The sequence below is a fragment of the Nerophis ophidion genome, linkage group LG18, assembly GCF_033978795.1.
Source record: "Nerophis ophidion isolate RoL-2023_Sa linkage group LG18, RoL_Noph_v1.0, whole genome shotgun sequence".
Classification (NCBI taxonomy): Eukaryota; Metazoa; Chordata; class Actinopteri; order Syngnathiformes; family Syngnathidae; genus Nerophis; species Nerophis ophidion.
The window spans coordinates 36,611,814-36,634,243 of NC_084628.1; the positions used below are offsets into that span (position 1 = coordinate 36,611,814).

Sequence of the window (22,430 nt, forward strand, 5' to 3'; positions counted from 1 at the left end):
TATATGTATACTAGTTTTAGCTATTAGGCTGTTGTAGTTTTTATTTTTTATTATCTTTTTACCTGGGGATAGGTTGATTGGCAACGTTAAATTGGCCCTTGGGTGTGAATGTTGTCTGTCTACTATATTTGTGTTGGCCCTGCGACTTGTCCAAGGTGTACGCCGCCTTCCGCCTGTGTGCAGCTGAGATAGGCTCCAGCACCCCCCGCGAGCCCAAAAGGGACAAGCTGTAGAAAACGGATGGATGGATGGATGGATGGAACAACAGGTGGATATTGACATAGCCACAGATCAAACAGAAGAGACAAGAGTGCATAGAATAGTAAATTGTTTTAATTGTTTTTTTTTTTTCACCATGCCATCAAACACTGACGCGTACGAGTTGTGCCTGAATCCACACCGAGAGAACACTTTCACACACTGTGTTAAAAAGCTGCGATGAGGAGGGATTTTACTGCACACATGGCAAGAAGAACAACCCTGATTGGACACCAGCTCGAGCTTTGACCTGGCCCTGAGGTAGACAGACATCGACATATCTAAACGATGCGAATCACAGCCTTCTAGGACACATGAAATAAAAGGACATCTGCATTATCACAACATAGAAAGATAAAAAAAAACAAAAAAAAAAACATTTCAAACAAAAGTGCTCCATTTCTTTTGGTCCACCGACTATATGTGGTTATAGTGCACGTTCATGTGTAGAATAGATAGTGAATGCGTGTTGCCATGGCACCAAGTTGCCAAAATGCGCGATACACTTGTTTCAACCCATTTTAGTTTACTTCACTCTTGACGGGAACGAAATCGAGATGAGAGTTTTTTTTTTGTTTTTTGTTTTTTACACCGCCGTTGCTCGAAACTTGCGTCAGAGCGTCAGCATCACAGCAAGTCGCTTCCAGTCGCAAGGTTGGATCGACACAGGATCTCATCTTCAGTTTGGGAACAAGAAACAAACACCAACAGCACAGACCCACATACTCAAGCATGTCAATGCTCTACTTAGAAAAAGAGGCACAAGGGAGGGGCCTTTTTTTTGTGTTTTTTTTGTCGCTTTTCTTCACGTGAATCGAGACGTACAAACCCTGTTTCCGTATGAGTTGTGAAATTGTGTTAGATATAAATATAAACGGAATACAATGATTTGCAAATCCTTTTCAACCCATATTCAGTTGAATGCACTACAAAGACAACATATTTGATGTTCAAACTCATAAACCTTTTTTTTTTATTGCAATTAATAATCAACTTAGAATTTCATGGCTGCAACACGTGCCAAAGTAGTTGGGAAAGGGCATGTTCACCACTGTGTTACATCACCTTTTCTTTTAACAACACTAAATAAACGTTTGGGAACTGAGGAAACTAATTATTGAAGCTTTGAAAGTGAAATTATTTCCCATTCTTGTTTTATGTAGAGCTTTCAGTCGTTCAAAAGTCCGGGGTCTCCGCTGTCGTATTTTACGCTTCATAATGCGCCACACATTTTCCATGGGAGACAGGTCTGGACTGCGGGCGGGCCAGGAAAGTACCGGCACTCTTTTTTTTTTTTTTTTTTATTACGAAGCCACGCTGTTGTAACACGTGCTGAATGTGGCTTGGCATTGTCTTGCTGAAATAAGCAGGGGCGTCCATCAAAAAGACGGCGCTTGGATGGCAGCATATGTTGTTCCAAAATCTGTATGTACCTTTCAGCATTAATGGTGCCTTCACAGATGTGTAAGTTACCCATGCCTTGGGCACTAATGCACCCCCATACCATCACAGATGCTGGCTTTTGAACTTTGCGTCGATAACAATCTGGATGGTTCGCTTCCCCTTTGGTCCGGATGACACCATGTCGAATATTTCCCCCAAAAAATTGAAATGTGGATTCGTCAGACCACAGAACACTTTTCCATTTTGCATCAGTCCATCTTAGATGATCTCAGGCCCAGAGACACCGGCGGCATTTTTAGGATGTTGTTGATAAATGGCTTTCGCTTTGCATAGTAGAGCTTTAACTTGCACTTACAGATGTAGCGATGAACTGTATTTAATGACAGTGGTTTTCTGAAGTGTTCCTGAGCCCATGTGGTGATATCCTTTAGAGATTGATGTCGGTTTTTGATACAGTGCTGTCTGAGGGATCGAAGGTCACGGTCATTCAATGTTGGTTTTCTGGCCATGCCGCTTACATGGAGTGATTTCTCCAGATTCTCTGAACCTTTTGATGATATCATGGACTGTAGATGTTGAAATCCCTAAATTTCTTGCAATTGCACTTTGAGAAACGTTGTTCTTAAACTGTTTGACTATTTGCTCACGCAGTTGTGGACAAAGGGGTGGACCTCGCCCCATCCTTTCTTGTGAAAGACTTAGCATTTTTTGGGAAGCTGTTTTTATACCCAATCATGACACCCACCTGTTCCCAATTAGCCTGCACACCTGTGGGATGTTCCAAATAAGCATTCCTCAACTTTGAGTATTTATTGCCACCTTTCCCAACTTCTTTGTCGTGTGTTGCTGGCATCAAATTTATTTGCAAAAAAAAATGTTTATCAGTTTGAACATGAAATATGTTGTCTTTGTAGCATATTCAACTGAATATGGGTTGAAAATGATTTGCAAATCATTGTATTCCGTTTATATTTACATCTAACACAATTTCCCAACTCATATGGAAACGGGGTTGGTAGAAAACGCACACGCGTAAACGCTTCTCAAAGCATACCAAATGTAAACAAGACGGCAAATTACTGTGATACAAAAATACAACATGTTTTAGGTCTATAAGGCCTGTGTTAGGCTCACACAGGGAACGACAACGCAGGACGGCCTGTACATGACACACAAACACCTAGACTGACACCGACCTTCACAATTCTGTGTCAGAATTTTATTTTATCACATTTTATTTAAAAAAAAAACAAAACAAAAAAAGATCTTCGAGTTTATCTTAAAAAAAAAAAAACATGTTCTGATTTATAAGACATCTAATTATAGAGTATTAAAGAAACAACACAAAAAAGCCAACTTGAGGCTTTTTTTTCTTTTTTTTTTTACATTTATTTTCTCTACACTGTGACCATTTAAATTGTGACGGTAATTGTCGGGGAAATAAAAACCACGGACGGATTAACACTTTGCGGACAAAAATACGGGAAAGTAATGCAAAGGTAGAGCTCGCTCTACTTGTTAAAATTATCCGGTGACGATGATCAGCACATATTTGGTAACAAACAAGGTATAAATAGCAAAGAAAAATCACACTGAAATAGAAGCCCGCTACCTCGGAACCAGTGACACCCCCACCGCAAAAGAGACGATTAAAGAGATCACGCTTATGAGGTCAAAAACGTGGCAGCCGTTCAAGTAAAAACGTGCACATGGACACAACTCCAAATTCAAGAAACAGCAGGAAAAACAAGAGAAAAAACAAACAAAACAAAGTCAGGGGAACTTAGGGTAGAAATTGTCCGGCCAATCAAGCCTTTCGAGGAATTGCTATTTTACGTTTACGGCACAATCAGGAGGACTCCGCTATCACCATTCAGTAGGGGTGTAACGGTACGCGTATTTGTATTGAACCTTTTCGTACCGAACGAGGTTAGAAGCAGAAGTCTTCACAAGCTGCTCTGCTTTCTGCCTCTGTGGCTCTGTCTCAGCAGCAAGCATTGTCCCGCCCACACAACCATCTGATTGGTTACAGACAAAGCCAATCAGCAGTGCGTATTCAGACTTCAGAACGATGTAGTCAATGCTTTAGCGTCGAGCAGAGATATTCGTCTAGCAGGGGAGCAGCGCACTCTACCCAAATTATACTAAACACTTCCCAGTCACAACTATTACTAACATCACTATGAGCCCATTGACCTAGAAACTTAAACTGCAGCTCAGCTAGCTCACAGTATAGGCTTGAGGTGAGGGCTAATTAGCTTTTAGCGTAACGTTAGCTCATTTTGCTGTGTGTGTGTGTGTGTGTGTTAGGGGCAGCAAAGCCCTGTCTGTCTGTTTTTTCATTGAACTCCATTGTGTTTAGGGATGAATTGTCTCTTTTTTTCAGCTATAGTTACATTAATCATTAGTAATGTGGCAGCCTAGTTTTGAATAGCAGGGTCCCTGCTATCACAATAAAAATACAACATTTACATAATAAAAGTCAACTACAGGCTTCCCAAATGCTGTAATAAAATAAGCAGGATGAGTTGACATTAAACAGTTTCAATGGAAACTGTTTAATGTTGCACTTTTTATATGTAGAAGAAAGGTTTTTTCATTTTATTTAATCAAAGCAACAACTTGAGGCAGTTTAATGTGGATTAACGTGGCCAGAATTATTATAGTGTTCCCAATGTTAAAAGGATAAAGCCATTGTTTACAAATTTGGTAAATAAATAACCAGAAAATGTATATTTTGTTGTTTTCTTACTGTACCGAAAATGAACCGAACCGTGACCTCTAAACCGAGGTACGCACCGAACCGAAATTTTTGTGTACCGTTACACCCCTACCATTCAGTCAACAAGCCCGACAAATCCATCACAGACACTACTATCAAACCCAATGACAGTTGAGTTATTTTAGCTAACTTTCTAACAGTCCAAGAACCGCAGACTCATTCTTTTTACTACATTCCAAGCTCACTCACATTAGCACACAATATGGCAATCCTTGCTGATATTTTCTTTTTTTTTTTAAGCAGCAATCGACCTGACTACAAACACTTTCATTCTCAATTAGTCGCTACTTTTGTGAGGAATTCCAAAATAAGGAAATGGAATATAACTTCCAATTTCTATGAACGCCCTTGAGAAATGTCATGTTGCCTGTAACAACCATTTTTTAAATTTTTATTGTTTTAGCAAATATTGGGCTGGTTTTCTAAAGCCTAATATAGTCATCATAAATGGCACGGATCAAAGGAAGTTATTTGTTTCACTTTCCCAGAATGCTCTTTCTACAAACCCCGTTTCCATATGAGTTGGGAAATTGTGTTAGATGTAAATATGAACGGAATACAATGATTTGCAAATCATTTTCAATATGTCAGAGAGGAGAAGTCTTGCAAAACTCCTAGCCATTATGGACAACACCTCCCACCCACTACACTCGGACCTTGCGGAGAGAATGAGCACGTTCAGTGGAAGGCTCAGACTCCCTAAATGCAACACGGAACGACACAGGAGGTCCTTCATACCGACAGCCATCAGACTGTATAATGCATATGTTCCTTGACTGCACTTAAATGTAGAATATATGTAGAATGTATTTATAATATTCATATATTATATATATGTTATATATTATTTATTATCTCAGCTACAATCGGGCGGAAGGGAATAAGCGGTAGAAAATGGATGGATGGATGGATTAATTATTATTATTATTGTCTATTGTGAGCGAACTGTGGTACTGAATTTTCACCAAGTACTTTCTGTTCTATTCTATTCTATATTCAGTTGAATATGCTACAAAGACAACATATTTGATGTTCAAACTGATAAACATTTTTTTTTTGTGCAAATAATCTTTAACTTTAGAATTTGATGCCAGCAACACGTGACAAAGAAGTTGGGAAAGGTGGCAATAAATACTGATAAAGTTGAGGAATGCTCATCAAACACATCTGTAAAGGCACCATTAATGCTGAAAGGTAAATACAGGTTTTGGAACAACATATGCTGCCATCTAAGCGCCGTCTTTTTAATGGACGCCCCTGCTTATTTCAGCAAGACAATGGCAAGCTATATTCAGCATGTCTTACAACAGCGTGGCTTTGTAAAAAAGGAGTGCGGGTTATTTACTGGCCCGCCTGCAGTCCAGATCTGTCTCCCATTGAAAATGTGAAGCTTAAAATACGACAGCGGAGACCCCGGACTGTTGAACGACTGAAGCTCTACATAAAACAAGAATGGGAAAGAATTCCACTTTCGAAGCTTCAACAATTAGTTTCCTCAGTTCCCAAACGTTTATTGAGTGTTGTTAAAAGAAAAGGTGATGTAACTCAGTGGTGAACATTCCCTTTCCCAACTACTTTGGCACGTGTTGCAGCCATGAAATTCTATGTTAATTATTATTTGCAAAAAAAAATAATGTTTGAGTTTGAACATTAAATATGTTGTCTTTGTAGTGCATTCAACTGAATATGGGATGAAAAGGATTTGCAAATCATTGTATTCCGTTTATATTTACATCTAACACAATTTCCCAACTCATATGGAAACGGGGTTTGTACTTTTGCATTATTTATTTTTTCATATTGACACAGCAAGGGTCTCGGCAAAGGTTTTCACCCTTGAGTGCGTGCATGTGCGTAAGCTTGTTGTTGTCTGTGCATTGGGTCCAAGACCTGCTCAGACGTAACAGACGTACAGATAAGTCTTTTCTATCCGCCAGTCGGCCGGGACCTCCTCCGGTTTGTGGCCCTTCATGTGCTTCTGCATGGCGGCCAGGCTCGGGCAGAAGTCCTGGCAGATGGTGCACTGGTACGGAGACGCTCCGTTGTGGGTGCGCAGGTGCTTGATCATAGCCGAGTAGTCTCTGGACCGTTGGTGACACAGCTTACACTCGAATGGCTTCTCACCTGGGGGAAAAAAAAAAAAATACAGCGGAAGGCTCGTAATCAGAGGCCAGAATGATGGACTTCATTTTGTCTGACGGGTTAAATATTAACATGGTTTGAAAGGGACAAGCGGCAGAAAATGGATGGATGGTTGAATTTAGAGCTGGGCGATATGGCCTTTTTTTAATATCTCAATATTTTTAGGCCATATCGCGACATCCATCCATCCATCCATTTTCTACCGCTTATTTCCTTTTGGGGTCGCGGGGGGCGCTGGGCCTATCTCAGCTACAATCGGGCGGAAGGCGGGTTACACCCTGGACAAGTCGCCACCTCATCGCAGGGCCAACACAGATAGACAACATTCACACTCACATTCACGCACTAGGGCCAATTTAGTGTTGCCAATCAACCTTTCCCCAGGTGCATGTCTTTGGAAGTGGGAGGAAGCCGGAGTACCTGGAGGGAACCCACGCATTCACGGGGAGAACATGCAAACTCCACACAGAAAGATCCCGAGCCTGGATTTGAACCCAGGACTGCAGGAACAAACGATATATATTTCGCTCGCAAAAAGCCGCTGCCTGACCAGGGCTCAGAAAATCTGCAAAGACATGGGGCGGCATAGCTCGGTTGGTAGAGCGGCCGTGCCAGCAACTTGGGGGTTGCAGGTTCGATTCCCGCTTCCGCCATCCTAGTCACTGCCGTTGTGTCCTTGGGCAGGACACTTTACCCACCTGCTCCCAGTGCCACCCACACTGGTTTAAAAAATGTAACTTCGATATTGGGTTTCACTATGTAAAGCGCTTTGAGTCACTCGAGAAAAGCGCTATATAAATATAATTCACTTCACTTCACTCCCACCCCCACCATGGACTGTTTTCACTGCTAGACTCTATAGAGAAGTTCAACAGCCTCTGAAGCAGAACCACCAGGTTCTGTAACAGCTTCTTCCCTCTGGCCGTAAGACTCTTGAACGCATCATGATAATCCTCTCAGTTCCCCCCAAAAATGGATTAACTGGCTGGAATATAAAGACAATATAACATACATCCATAAACATGGATGCAATATATTTATCTGTACGGTAATCTATTTATTTATATCTGCACCTTATTGCTCTTTTATCCTGCACTACAACCAGCTAATGCAACAAACTTTTGCTCTTATCTGTACTGTTAAGTTCAAGTTTGAATGACAATAAAAAGGAAGTTTAGGTCTCGATATTTTGCCTTAGCCTTGAATGAACACTTGATGCATATAATCACAGCAATATGATGATTCTGTGTCTACATTAAAACATTCTTCTTCATACTGCATTAATATATGCTACTTTTAAACTTTCGTACGAAGTCAATTGACCAAAAGTGTATTTATTAAACAGTTATCAAGCAGTGGCACAAACATTCATGTCATTTCCAAAACAGAAAAGGCAAGATTGTCAGAGACATTTTAACACAAGCTATGAGTTCACTTTTGTGCATGATGTCACTAAGACGACATATCAAAACACTAAATTAAAGTGCACTTTTTGTACAGAACGCCAGTACAATAGTTTAAAACAAAGTGCACTTTTGTGCATGATGTCACTAAGATGACATATCAAAACAACACTAAATTAAAGTGCACTTTTTGTACAGAACGCCACTACAATAGTTTAAAACAAATAAAGGGCACTTTTGTGCATGATGTCACACAAGATATTTCAATAAGTGTCAAATAAAAATGAGCTGCATAATATGAAATTAAACCGTATATGTCCTTCGCTATGTGGTAGGTTCCCCAGGGACTAGAGATGCGCGGATAGGCAATTATATCACCCGCAACCGCATCAGTAAAGTCGTCATCCACCCGAAACGACATTTCATCACCCGCCCGCCACCCGCCCGTTGTTATATATCTAATATAGACGATGCAAGGCATTAGTTAAGTTAGAAAGTGTAACTCCCTCCAAATAGCACAGACACGATGGCTTTCTTGAACTGATTTATTTGAAGGCTTACTTTCCCTTCAAATTCACCGTGAAAACTGTAATAAATAAAGCAGGTTACAAACGTAAAAATAACATGCACAGCGTGTGGATCAAACATTTTACCAAGTAAAATACCAACAAATGACAAATACCTCGTTGGCCATACCCGGAAGTAGCTTCCTTACATCCGTCAACAGACCAATCGAGACACTTCAAAATAAAAGTATGCCCACATAGTGTTTCAAAGAGTGCTGCTCGTTTTTCGTATGTGGGTAGCAACATTGAACTATTTATAAATGGTTGATTTCTACAGGCTAGTAAGGTAAAGTGTTGTACGTGACAAGTTTGGGCTACCTTGCTTCTGCAGCCTTCATCAGAGGTGTCACGTGATGTTAGCGTCACGTTGTCTGTGATGTGTTATATGGATTGTACCATCAATCAATCAATGTTTATTTATATAGCCCCAAATCACAAATGTCTCAAAGGACTGCACAAATCATTACGACTACAACATCCTCGGAAGAACCCACAAAAGGGCAAGGAAAACTCACACCCAGTGGGCAGGGAGAATTTACATCCAGTGGGACGCCAGTGACAATGCTGACTATGAGAAACCTTGGAGAGGACCTCAGATGTGGGCAACCCCCCCCCCCCCCCCCTCTAGGGGACCGAAAGCAATGGATGTCGAGTGGGTCTAACATGATACTGTGAAAGTTCAATCCATAGTGGCTCCAACACAGCCGCGAGAGTTCAGTTCAAGCGGATCCAAGACAGCAGCGAGAGTCCCGTCCACAGGAAACCATCTCAAGCGGAGGCGGATCAGCCGCGTAGAGATGTCCTCAACCGATACAGGCGAGCGGTCCATCCTGGGTCCCGACGAGCGGTCCATCCTGGGTCTCGACTCTGGACAGCCAGTACTTCATCCATGGTCATCGGACCGGACCCCCTCCACAAGGGAGGGGGGGACATAGGGGACATTGTCAGGTACAACACTTTACCTTACTAGCCTGTATAAATCAACCATTTATAAATACACGTCAGTAGGCTAAATGAACCTCTTCAACATAACATTTAACTATGTATAATGTAGCGGCTGGCTACGGGGTGTTAGCCAATGACTTTGGCTGGGGGGGGGGCGGGACTTCCGGGAGAGATAGGGAAGTGACGTTGACTACAGGAAGTGAGAGTTCCAGTTGTTCCTGGAAAAGCGTTAGAGACATGAGAGCTGTTGTGTGGTTGTATTACATCTTGTGCAATAAAGACAAGACAAACAAAGTTGTATGAGCCTACATTCCTGGGATTATTACAATATATATTTCCGAATTGGTTCAACCGCCACCCGCCTGAATCTATTTAAAATCGATTTTTTCGTCATGTCACCCGCCCGGCCCGCGGTTTATCCGCGGACTTCGCGGTTGTGACTTCAAACCGCGCATCTCTACTGGGCGATATGGCCTTTTTTTATATAAACAAACTATATATATTTCGCTCGCAAAAAGCCGCTGCCTGACCAGGGCTCAGAGAATCTGCAAAGACTCCTCCGACCCCCACCAAGGACTGTTTTCACTGCTGGACTCGAGAGAGAGAGGTTCCGCAGCCTCCGAAGCAGAACCACCAGGCTCTGTAACAGCTTCTTCCCTCTGGCCGTAAGACTCTTGAACGCATCATAATAATCCCCTCAATTCCCCCCAAAAATGGATTAACTGGCTGGAATATAAAGACAATATAACATACATCCATAAACATGGATGCATATGAAAAAGTGCAATGTATTTATCTATATCTGCACCTTATTGCTATTTTATCCTGCACTACCAAGAGCTAATGCAACAAACTTTTGCTCTTATCTGTACTGTTAAGTTCAAATTCGAATGATAATAAAAAGGAAGTCTAAGTCTCGATATTTTGCCTCAGCCTTGAATGAACACTTGATGCATATAATCACAGCAGTATGATGATTCTATGTGTCTACATTAAAACATTCTTCTTCATACTGCATTAATAGAGAGGGAAATCACGACTAAGTAAATTGACCAAAAGTGTATTTATTAAAGAGTTATCAAGCAGTGGCACAAACATTCATGTCATTTCCAAAACAGAAAGTGCAAGATTGTCAGAGACATTTTAAAACAAGCTATGAGTGCACTTTTGTGCATGATGTCACTAAGATGACATATCAAAACAACACTAAATTAAAGTGCACTTTTTGTACAGAACGCCACTACTAAAGTTTAAAACAAATAAAGTGCACTTTTGTGCATGATGTCACTAAGATGACATATCAAAACACTAAATTAAAGTGCACTTTTTTTTACAGAATGCCACTACAATAGTTTAAAACAAATAAAGTGCACTTTTGTGCATGATGTCACACAAGATAATTGAATAATTGTCAAATAAAAATGAGCTGCAAAATAGGAAATCAAACGGTGTATGTCCTTTGCTATGTGGTAGGTTCCCCGGGGACATTATCTCCTTTTGTTGTTGACAATTTTTTTCACACAATGGTGTGATGGTGTGGCACCGAATGAAGTAAGCACTCTTCGTTTTTCTAGCAGGTGACTTTTCAAATGTTGCTACAAATTAGCAGTAATGCTACTTTTTGTAGCAACGCTTTTGCCGCATAAATGTTGGAACAAAATCCCGCTTGAAGCCGAAACACCGCACCTGCTGTTTTTCTTGGGAATTAATTCTTCCTTCATTTGGTACCAGATTCGAACCTTCTTTCTCTTGTACTACTCGCACCACAGCTAACGTTACCCATGCCGCTACGTCTCTGCTCCGCGAGGGCGTATACACATGTGACGTATGTAAGAAGGTGCGCTTGTTTTATGTGTCTGTGAGGAGAGACAATAGAGTGATTAGAGCCTGTAGTGTAGGGGTAGGGAACCTATGGCTCTAGAGCCAGATGTGGCTCTTTGGATGAATGCATCTGGCTCTCGGATAAATCTGAGCTGACATTGCTTAACACGATAAAAAATGAATAATTCCACTTGTAATCACAGTGTTAAAAATAACGTTCAAAATATAAAACATTCTCATGCTTTTTTATGTTCAATAAGTTGCAATAATGGTAAGAAGTAATTTGGTTAGTGTGGGGCTTGCCCTCCTGGGGGTTCTTCAGACCACCCAGAGCCTGTTTTAGGGTTACAATATTGTTTTATTTTATTTTTCTCTCAGTTGCTTTCCAGCAATTGTCTTTTTGTCTTTCGTCCTCGCTCGCGCTCTGGCTCCAGCCCCAACCCTGTCTCCCCTCCTGGCTGCTGCTTATAACAGAGCGACAGGTGATTAGATAACAAGGCCCAGGTGGGCCATCTACACACCTGTGGCTGATTTCCTGGCCGGTCCTGGCAACATCCTGCTTTGCTGCAGGCCCGCAGGCCACGCCTCCTCCACAGTTAGCTTCAGAATAACAATTATATATTATATTATTATAAAGAATAAGAGACCTATTATACTCTGGAAATGTTGGTCTTACTTAAAAATGCACGCGTTTAGTTGTGTTCAGTGTTAAAACATTTTTTTATATGGCTCTTAGGGAAATACATTTAAAAATATTTGGCTTCTTGGCTTTCTCAGCCAAAAAGGTTCCCGACCCCTGCTGTAGTGTAATGCCCGTAGCTAAAAGCAACTGTGTGAGAATGTATACTCGAATATCACGATGTAGTCATTTTCTATATCGCACAGAGACAAACCAGCGATATATCGAGTGTATCGATATATCGCCCTGCCCTTGTTTAATTATATTTTATTTTGTTTGATGTAAGCAAATTTCATCATCCTGATTAAATCAAATTAAATATTTCCTCAAGTTGTGGCTTAAGGGCGTTTATTTAATCAACTGCAGCGTTTCTTAAAATGTTCAAGTTTCAAGTTTATTCACAGTAGTGAATATCCATTTAAGGATGGTGGTAAGGGAAAGGGTCCCCAAGTTAAGCTAGAACAGGGGTTTTAAACTCAAATACAGAGTGGGCCAAAATTTAAAACTGAACAAAGTTGCGGGCAAAGGTTGAACAAGTGAACCTTTTAATAGGGACCCAAACAAGTTTTGCATTGAATATTGAACAAGCAAGGCTTATATAACTTTATAGTGACATGCAAAATAGTTTCAAATAATAATAATAATATTTAAAAAATATCAATGGCATATCAAATACAATTTAAAATAAACATTGAATGCCTCTTTTGTATTTTCAGCCTTCTGAGGCAAATATCAAAACAAATACTGTCCACAGGCTAATACTACATTTGGAAATAAAATAACAATAATGAATGAATCAAACATTCAAGCCTTGAAGTAGCAAGAGAAAGAGCATGAATAAAATGTTAATTATGGCTTAGTTTGCTACACTGATTTGCTTTAACACTGAATATGGAACAAGCAACGGTTATATCACTTATTAGTGCGAAATCAACTTTTACAAATCAAATGAAAAAACATCAATGGTATGTTGAATAAAATTTTAATAAAAAATGTAATGCCTCTTCTATTTGCAGCCTTCTGAGGTAAATATCAATATTAACTTTTTCCACAGGCAAAAAAAATTTGATGATAAAATAACAATGAAGTGGGCGGAGTGGAAGTGGAGGGAGGGCAACGGGGGGTGTATATTGTAGCGTCCCGGAAGAGTTAGTGATGCAAGGAGTTTTGGGTATTTGTTCTGTTGTGTTTATATTCTGTTACGGTGCGGATGTTCTCCTGAAATGTGTTTGTCATTCTTGTTTGGTGTGGGTTCACAGTATGGCGACTTTTAGTAACAGTTTTAAAGTTGTTTATACGGCCACCCTCAGTGTGACCTGTATGGCTGGTGACCAAGTATGCTTTGCATTCACTTGTGTGTGTGAAAAGCCGTAGATGATATGAGATTGGGCCGGCATGCAAAGGCAGCGCCTTTAAGGTTTATTGGCGCTCTGTACTTCTCCCTACGTTTGTTAAAAAGTCATACATTTTACTTTTTGAAACAGATACCGATAATTTCCGATGTTACATTTTAAAGAATTTATCGGCCGATAATATCGGCAGCCCAATTTTATCGGACATCTCTAGTCGTAAGTGTTGTACAGATGTTTTAAATGAGATTTTCCTCTAAGTTTATATTTCTCCCCCTTTTGTTGAGAATAAATGTTGTAAATTATTGGGTAGCAGATTATAGTTTGCTTTGCACATAATTTTAGCTGTTTGTAAATGCACCAAATCCTTGAATTTAAATAATTGTGATTTAATAAATAAAGTGTTTGTATGTTCGTTATACCCAACATGATGTATTCTAATTGATTTTATTGTAACACCGTTAATGAATGAATCGCCCATTTGTATTTTTTTCCCCATACTTCTGCACAATAACTCAGATGTGTAACACTTGTGAGCAGTAGAGAATATGGAGTGATTTTAGGTCGAGAACATGTTTTGCTTTATTCGTTATTTGATTTAAATTTTTATTAACTAGCTGGTTGCCACAACAACCCACTAGTCTTCCTGGGGTCCACAAACTCAAAACAATTACAAGTAAAAACATATAATTTTAACTATCAAATACAGAAACAAATAAAAGCACCAATAAAAAAACAAGCAAACAATTTAGAGTCACAAAATAATAATTACCATATAAATATAACGACACAATTGATGTTTGTTGCAACTTTTGTTGTATATTTTTTACATAAGCCAAATTGGCCCTAGTGTGTGAATGTGAGAGTGAATGTTGTCTGTCTATCTGTGTTGGCCCTGCGATGAGGTGGCGACTTGTCCAGGGTGTACCCCGCCGTCCGCCCGATTGTAGCTGAGATAGGCGCCAGCGACCCCAAAAGGGAATAAGCGGTCCCCAAAAGGGAATAAGTGGTAGAAAATAGATGGATGGCTGGATTCCCAATTCATTTTATCATCTATTATTAAAGTAAAGTAAAAGTTAAAGTACCAATGACTGTCACACACATACTAGATGTGGCGAAATTATTCTCTGCATTTGACCCATCACCCTTGATCATCCCCTTGGGAGGTGAGGGGAGCAGTGAGCAGCAGCGATGCCGCGCCCGGGAATCATTTTTGGTGATTTAACCCCCAATTCCAACCCTTAATGCTGAGTGCCAAGCAGGGAAGTAATGGCTCCCATTTTTATAGTGTTTGGTATGACTCGGCCAGGATTTGAACTCAGGACCTACCGATCTCAGGGCGGACACTCTAACCCCCAGGCCACTACACCCAAAAAATGTGTTTTCTTTCCCCTTTCAATATTTACTCCGTCTATTTGTATTTGTGTTTCTTATGTCATGCATTTACTGGGTAATCAAATACAAGTGGTTACTAACGGTGAAATATTTGAAGTAGATATCCAGACATGCAAGGTACTACCTCCACTAACCTGAGGGTGTGAGCGTTATCACCTTTTGTGAAAGAGCAAGAGCAAGTCCACAAGCAAGCGTGCAGCCCAGCCTTTGACTCGCAGGAGTCATGACAAGCGCGAGTGTTGAGAAGACTGAGCTCGGAGGCACTCTTTCATCATTTGGTAACACTTTGCACTCCCGTTAAAATACGTAAACAGGGGCGTCAAAAGTGCAGCCAAGTGGTCATTTGCAGGCCATCCATCCATCCATTTTCTACGGCTTATTCACATAAGGCAGGGGTCGGCAACCCGCGGCTCCGGAGCCACTCTGATGTGGCTCAGCTGCATAATCGCCGACCACCTCGATTGTTTCGGGGGGGTTTCCGGATTTTGGTGCCTCTCCCGGACATCACCCGGGGCTAACATTCTCAGATTTTTCCTCGGACTACAATATCGAGGGCGTGCCGTGGTGGCTTTACTTTTAACGTCCTCTACAACATGTCATAGCAGCCGCCTTTACACCATGCTGTCTGCGTGCACATGCATTTCGCTGCTTCTATCGTCACACGTACGAGATTGCAAGGCATACTTAGGCAACAGCCATACATGTTACACTGAAGGTTGTGATATAAACAACTTTAACACTGTTACAAATATGCGCCACACTGTGAACCCACACCAAGCAAGAATGACAAACACATTTTGGGAGAACATCCTCACAGTAACACAACAGAAACACAAGATAATACCCAGAATCCTTTGCATCCATGACTGTGGGGCGGTATAGCTCGGTTGGTAGAGTGGCCGTGCCAGCAACTTGAGGGTTGTAGGTTCGATTCCCGCTTCCGCCATCCTAGTCACTGCCGTTGTGTCCTTGGGTAAGACACTTTACCCACGTGCTCCCAGTGCCACCCACACTGGTTTAAATGTAACTTAAATATTGGGTTTCACTAAGTAAAGCGCTTTGAGTCACTAGAGAAAAGCACTATATAAATATAATTCACTTCACTTCACTTAACTCCTTAGTCACTGCCGTTGTGTCCTTGGGTAAGAAAATTTACCCACGTGCTCTCAGTGCCACCCACACTGGTTTAAATGTAACTTAGATATTGGGTTTCACTAAGTAAAGCGCTTTGAGTCACTAGAGAAAAGCGCTATATAAATATAATTCACTTCACTTCACTATTCCTGGCTATATTATACACCCCCGTGCCCCCAAGCCCGCCCACCTCAACCGACGCACGGAGGGGGGACGGGGGTTTGGTGCTAGCGGGGTGTATAATATAGCATGTATGAATCATGGATACATGGGATTATGGGTAATTGTTATGTTGCGTTTATGTTGTGTTACTGTGAGGATGTTCTCCCGAAATGTGTTTGTATTCTTGTTTGGTGTGGGTTCACAGTGTGGTGCATATTAGTTAGTGTTAAAGTTCTTTATATCACAACCTTCAGTGTGACCTGTATGGCTGTTGAACAACTATGACTTGCAGTGGTGTATGTGTATCTGCGCAAGCCACATACGACATGTTACTGTGCTGGCAATCTGTGTGTACATGTTTTAGAAGGTGTCAAAGGTAATGGCTTCATAGCACGCCCTTATAGTTGTTATCAGCAGATATTCGCGAGAATGGTTGCGGCTCCCATTGTCTTCTTTATTTTGTGAAATGGGTCAAAATGGCTCTTTGAGTGGTGACGGTTGCCGACCCCTGCCATAAAGGGTCGCGGGGGGCGCTTGTGCCCATCTCAGCTACAATCGGGTGGAAGGCGCCATACACCCAGGACAAGTTGCCATCTTATTGCAGCATTTGCAGGCCAGTAGTACCTTTTTTATAGCAGTGTTTTCCAACCTTTTTTGAGCCAAGGCACATTTTTTTTCATTGAAAAAATGCGGAGGCACACCACCAGCAGAAATCATTGAAAAACAAAACTCTGTTGACAGTAAAAAGTTGTTGGATATGACTTTAAAGCATAACCCAATATGCATCACTATAGCTCTTGTCTCAAAGTAGGTGTACTGTCACCACCTGTCACATCACACCCTGACTTATCTGGAGTTTATTGCTGTTTTCCTGTGTGTAGTGTCTTAGTTTTTGTCTTGCGCTCCTATTTTGGTGGCTTTTCCTCTTTTTTTTGCTATTTTCCCGTAGCAGCTTCATGTCTTCCTTTTGAGTGATCCTTCTACTTTGTTCTAGCAATCAAGACTATTTCAGTTGTTTTTATCCTTCTTTGTAGGGGACATTGATGATTGTCATGTCTTGTTTGGATGTACTTTCTGGACGCAGTCTTTGCTCCACAGTAAGTCTTTGCTGTCGTCCAGCATTCTGTTTTTGTTTACTTTATAGCCAGTTTGGTTTTACTTTCGTTTTGCAAAGCCATCCCTATGCTTCAATGCCTTTTTCCTTTCCTTTTTGTTCATTTTTGGTTTAAGCGTTACATACCTTTTTATCGGATTCACGACAAACCGTCCTCATCTCACCCGACACATTCCGACTTTTACAACGCAATTAACTACCAGCTGCCACCTACTGGCGTGGAGTATTACGTGGTTACCCTGCCGAGCTCTACAGAACACAGACACTAAGGAACGGCACATTATTTGCAGATTATAGTTATTGATTTGCAAAAAAAAGTATTTTGGGGACCAATTAAGTGAAGTTGTACGCCGTGGACTGCTGAGGCTACAATTCTCCCCGATCACGCCTCTCCAGGTTTCACTGTCGTTGCCAACCTGAGCGTTGAAGTCCCCCAGTAGGACAAGGGAATCAGCTGGGGGAGCACTTTCCAGTACTCCCTCAAGTGTACCCAAAAAGGGTGGGTACTCTGAACTGCTGTTTGGTGTGTAAGCACAAACCACAGTCAGGACCCGTCCCCCCACCCTAAGGCGGAGGGAGGTTACCCTCTCGTCCACTGGGTTGAACTCCAACGTGCAGGCTTTGAGCAGGGGGGCAACAAGAATTGCAACCCCAGCCCATCGCCAGAGCGGAAGAGAGTCCAGCCCCTCTCGAGAGAAGTGGTTCCAGAGCCCTTGCTGTGTGTCGAAGTGAGTCCGACTATATCCAGCCGTAACTTCTCCACTTCGCGCACTAGCTCAGGCTCCTTTCCCCCCAGTGAGGTGACGTCCCACATCCCAAGAGTTAGCTTTTGTAGCCGAGGATCTGACCACCAAGTGCCCTGCCTTTGGCTTCCGCCCAGCTCACATCGCGCCCGACCTCTATGGCCCCTGCTATAGGTGTTGAGCCCATTGGAGGGGTGACCCACGTTGCCTCTTCGGGATGTGCCCGGCCAAGCCCCATGGGAACAGGCCAGGCCACCAGGCGCTCGCCATCATGCCCCACCTCCAGAGGCGGGCCCCAGTGACCCGCGTCCGGGCGAGGGAAATCTGGGTCTACGATTTGTCATATTCATAAAGGTCTTCGAGCTAAAATTCTATTCTATTCTAAGCTGCATAGTTTCCCATGGCACACCAGACAATATCTCACGGCATGTGGTTGAAAAACATCGAATTAGACGCCAGACAAAACCAGAATATTGACGAAGAACATTTTGGATGACACTGTTCTACTTCTGTGCTATTCAAGCACACTTTAAACATTCAGTATTTGCAATTTGTCACACACACACAAACACAATCATATCTTGTTTAGTTCTGAATAAGAGAATAAGATGCATGGTTTCGTTGTGTGGGGTCAACAACATCCATAAGAATAACTTATTTTGCGGCGCTCACCTGTGTGTACACGGTAGTGCGTCTCTAGCTGGTGTTTGAGGCTGAAGCGTTTCCCGCAGCTGTTGCACTCGTAAGGCTTCTCCCCCGTGTGGATGCGTTTGTGGCCCCTCAGGGTGCCGTCGTCTCGGAAGCAGCTCCCACAGTACTCGCACTCGAACGGGTGATCGCCTAAAAAAAAAACAAAGTTAAACGCCAATTGTTTGTTTTAGACTCAGACTTCCTTTTTAATGTCACTCAAATTTGAACTTTACAGCACAGATAAGAACGACATTTCGTTACATAAGCTCATGGTAGTGCAGGATAAAACAAAGCAAAAAGGTGCTTGTATAATTAAATGCGTCCACGTTTATGGATGTATGTTATATTGTCTTTTTTATTCCAGCGAGTTGAGGGGATAATTTAATCATGATGTGTTCAAGAGTCTTACGGCCTGAGGGAAGAAGCTGTTACAGAACCTCGTGGTTCTACGTCGGAGGCTGCGGAACGTTTTTCTAGAGTCCAGCAGTGAAAACAGTCCTTGGTGGGCGTGGGAGGAGTCTTTGCAGATTTTCTGAGCCCTGGTCAGGCAGCGGCTTTTTGCGATCTCCTGGATAGGAGGAAGAGGAGTCCTGATGATCTTTTCCGCCGTCCTCACCACTCTTTGGAGAGACTTCCAGTCTGAGGCATTGCAGGCTCCAGTCCAGACAGAGATGCTGTTGGTCAGCAGGCTCTCTATAGTACCTCTTTAGAATGTGGTGAGAATGGGGGGAGGGAGCTGTGTTCTTTTCATCCCACGCAAAAAGTGCATGCGCTGCTGAGCTCTTTTTACAAGAGCTCCGGTGTGTAGGGACCAGGTAATATTGTCAATTATCTGCACCCCCAGGAACTTGGTGTTGCTTACCATCTCCACCGCTGTGCCGTTGATGTAGACTGGAGCGTGGCTGGACTGGTGCTTCCTGAAGTCAACAATGATCTCCTTGGTCTTGTTGACATTCAGGACCAGGTTGTTGGTTCTGCACCAGTCAACCAGATGTTTCACCTCTTCCCTGTAGTCCATGTCATTGTTGTCACGGATGAGGCCCACCACTGTCGTGTCGTCCGAATACTTCACAATGTGGTTAGTAGTGGACCTGGCGCAGCAGTCATGAGTCATCAACGTGAACAGCAGCGGACCCAGGACGCAGCCCTGGGGGGAGCCGGTGCTCAGGGAGATGGCACTGGAGGTGTCGTTGCCCACTCTCACAGACTGGGGTCTGTCTGTGAGGAAGTCAAGCAGCCAGTTGCATAGGGGGATACTGAATCCAAGGGCGGCCAATTTGTTCACCAAGTGCTGCGGGATGATGGTGTTGAATGCTGAGCTGAAGTCCAGGAACAACATCCGCATGTGTGTCCTTTCCTTCCAGATGTTCTAAGCTCAGGTGGAGTGCAGAGGAGATGGCGTCCTCTGTGGAGCGGTTTGGGCGATAAGCGAACTGGTATGGGTCGAATGTGAAGGGAAGTCTGGAGACAATATATTTCTTTACCAGCCTATCGAAGCACTTAATTATGATGGGGGTGGGTGCAACGGGGCGGTAATCATTGAGGGAGGAGATTATGTTTTTTTTAGGCACTGGGATGATTGTGGCCGTCTTAAAGCAGGATGGTACCACAGCGAGATATTGAAGATGTCTGTGAGAACCCCCGCCAGCTGGTCTGCACATCCCTTAAGCACCTTGCCCGGAATGTCATCAGGTCCCGGTGCTTTCCGGGGGTTCACTCTCCTTAGGGTTTTCCGGACATCCGCTATATCCAGGTTGAGCGGCTGCTCATCAGGGCGAGGGATGGATTTTCTCGCCGGAGTGGTGTTAAGTGCCTCAAACGTTACAAAGTAGTTAAGGTCATCTAGGAAGCTGATACTGTTGTCACAGGGACAGGGGGCAGCTGTATGCCCTGCCACATTCGTCTAGTGTTTGTAGTGTTCTCGAATAAGTCCTGCACTTTCTGATTGTGAGCACGCTTTGCAACCTTAATGGCACGGTTCAGGTTAGCTCTGGCTGATTTTAATGCCACCATGTTGCCAGTCTTGAAAGCCTTGTTCCGAGCCTTCAGCATTGCACGTACCTCACTGTTCATCCAGGGTTTCTCGTCGGCCCGTGTAGGGATGTTGTTGATCACACTGACATCCTCCTCGCACTTCTGAATGTATGCGGACACAGACTCTGCATACTCCTCCACACGTGTGGTGATTTTCAGTGGCGGCAGCTTTAAACATGTCCCAGTCTGTGGTTTCGACATTGCTTCGTATGGCCAGGTCCTCACCTGCTTCACTGTAGCTTTCTTCCTGATCAGCAGGGGCTTGTATGCAGGAATTAGCATCACAGATGTTTTGTTTCAAGCACCGCACATTATCTCGTGAGGCTGGCTTTATCCCCGGCACGAAACGCTCTATTGCGTAGGGAGCCGTGTCCAGATAGTCCAAACTGGCACATGCGCCGTCACACGTTGCAAATGTTATGACACGAGAACACTCCTGCCGGCTGTCGGCTAATGACTAATAAAAGTCCTCCAGACATGTGCTGCTCGCCTCCGTACTGTAGTTAATCTATTTCTCTCCTCGGCTGATGCCTCGACTCATCTCCAATGACCTATGCGCCTCATTATCGCAGTGTCCACAGCAACAGCCGAGGCCCAGGATGCATGGCTCTCCTCATTACGGGCCAATTCTCCCCCAAATCCCCCGCCCCACGCCACGGAGCAGATGACATTTACAAAATGTTACTTCCAAGCAGAATGGCACACAAAACAAGATACACCGCCATGGCCAAAACTCCCCTTCACTCCTGTCTCTTCACATCAATTATGTATTTCTCCCGTCTAGACATCAAGCCGTCCTGACAGCTGTGAGTGTTATTTAAGGTAAAGGAAGAAAGGGGGACATGTCTGCAAATATCTCTCCCGTCTCTCTCGCGGCACTAAAGCTCACCCCTCGGTAGAACACACAAGACAAGTCATTTCCATTTGCCTTCCCTTCAATATTTATTTGGGTTTCCTCTATCGCCTCGTAAGAAACCACACTGGAACTGACAGCCGTGGATTTGCCCAAGCCCCCTGACGGCTGTCTAAGAACCCAAAAATATAAACGCGATGAAATTGCCCCAAAAATAAGCACCGGCCGCAACGGTACAGTTGCTGTCATAGCTGAGGTGAGTCATCCGATGCGGGATGTAAGCGGGGCCAGAGCATGATGCATGCTAATCAATTAACAGAGGAAATTGAGTTACGCATAAAAAAATATATAAATGCAGCATTCTCTGTCTCAAAATACACTCGCTCACTTTTCGGTGTAGACCTGCACTGCATAGACTCTACATATTATCAAGCTTTTTAGTGAGGTATGTAACCACATTATCGGCTCCTTTGATTGATTGATTGATTGAGACTTGTATTAGTAGATTGCACAGTAGAGTACATACTCCATACAATTGACCACTAAAATGGTAACACCCGAATAAGTTTTTCAACTTGTTTAAAGGGGAACATTATCACAATTTCAAAAGGGTTAAAAACAATAAAAATCAGTCTCGGAATATCCCTAAATAAAGCTTTAAAGTGCCTTATTTTCGCTCTCTGCGAAGACACTGGCCATTTCCCTGTGACGTCACACAGTGCTGCCAATGTAAACAAACAATGGGAATACCACAGCAAGATATAGCGTCATTAGCTCGGATTCAAACTCGGATTTCAGCGACCTAAGCGATTCAACAGATTACGCATGTATTGAAACAGATGGTTGGAGTATGAAAATATTGAAGAAGAAACTGAAGCTATTGAGCGAATAGCTATTTACGCTATTCATAGCGTCATTATTGCAATCAGTTGATAAAACATTGTCCTTTACAATTA

General features: G+C 42.8%; 1 protein-coding gene across 1 annotated transcript in view; it reads right to left on the minus strand.

Annotated features, from left to right (window-relative positions):
- Positions 1-311: 311 nt before the first annotated feature.
- Positions 312-22,430, minus strand: part of zbtb16b (zinc finger and BTB domain containing 16b) — a 120,658-nt gene continuing 98,539 nt past the window's right edge. The window contains exons 6-7 of the mRNA XM_061878062.1: positions 18,570-18,737; positions 312-6,568 (exon numbers count right to left, since the gene is read on the minus strand). Of these exons, the coding sequence (XP_061734046.1) occupies positions 6,339-6,568; positions 18,570-18,737 (398 nt within the window). The 3' untranslated portion in view covers positions 312-6,338. The remainder of the gene's footprint in view (positions 6,569-18,569; positions 18,738-22,430) is intronic.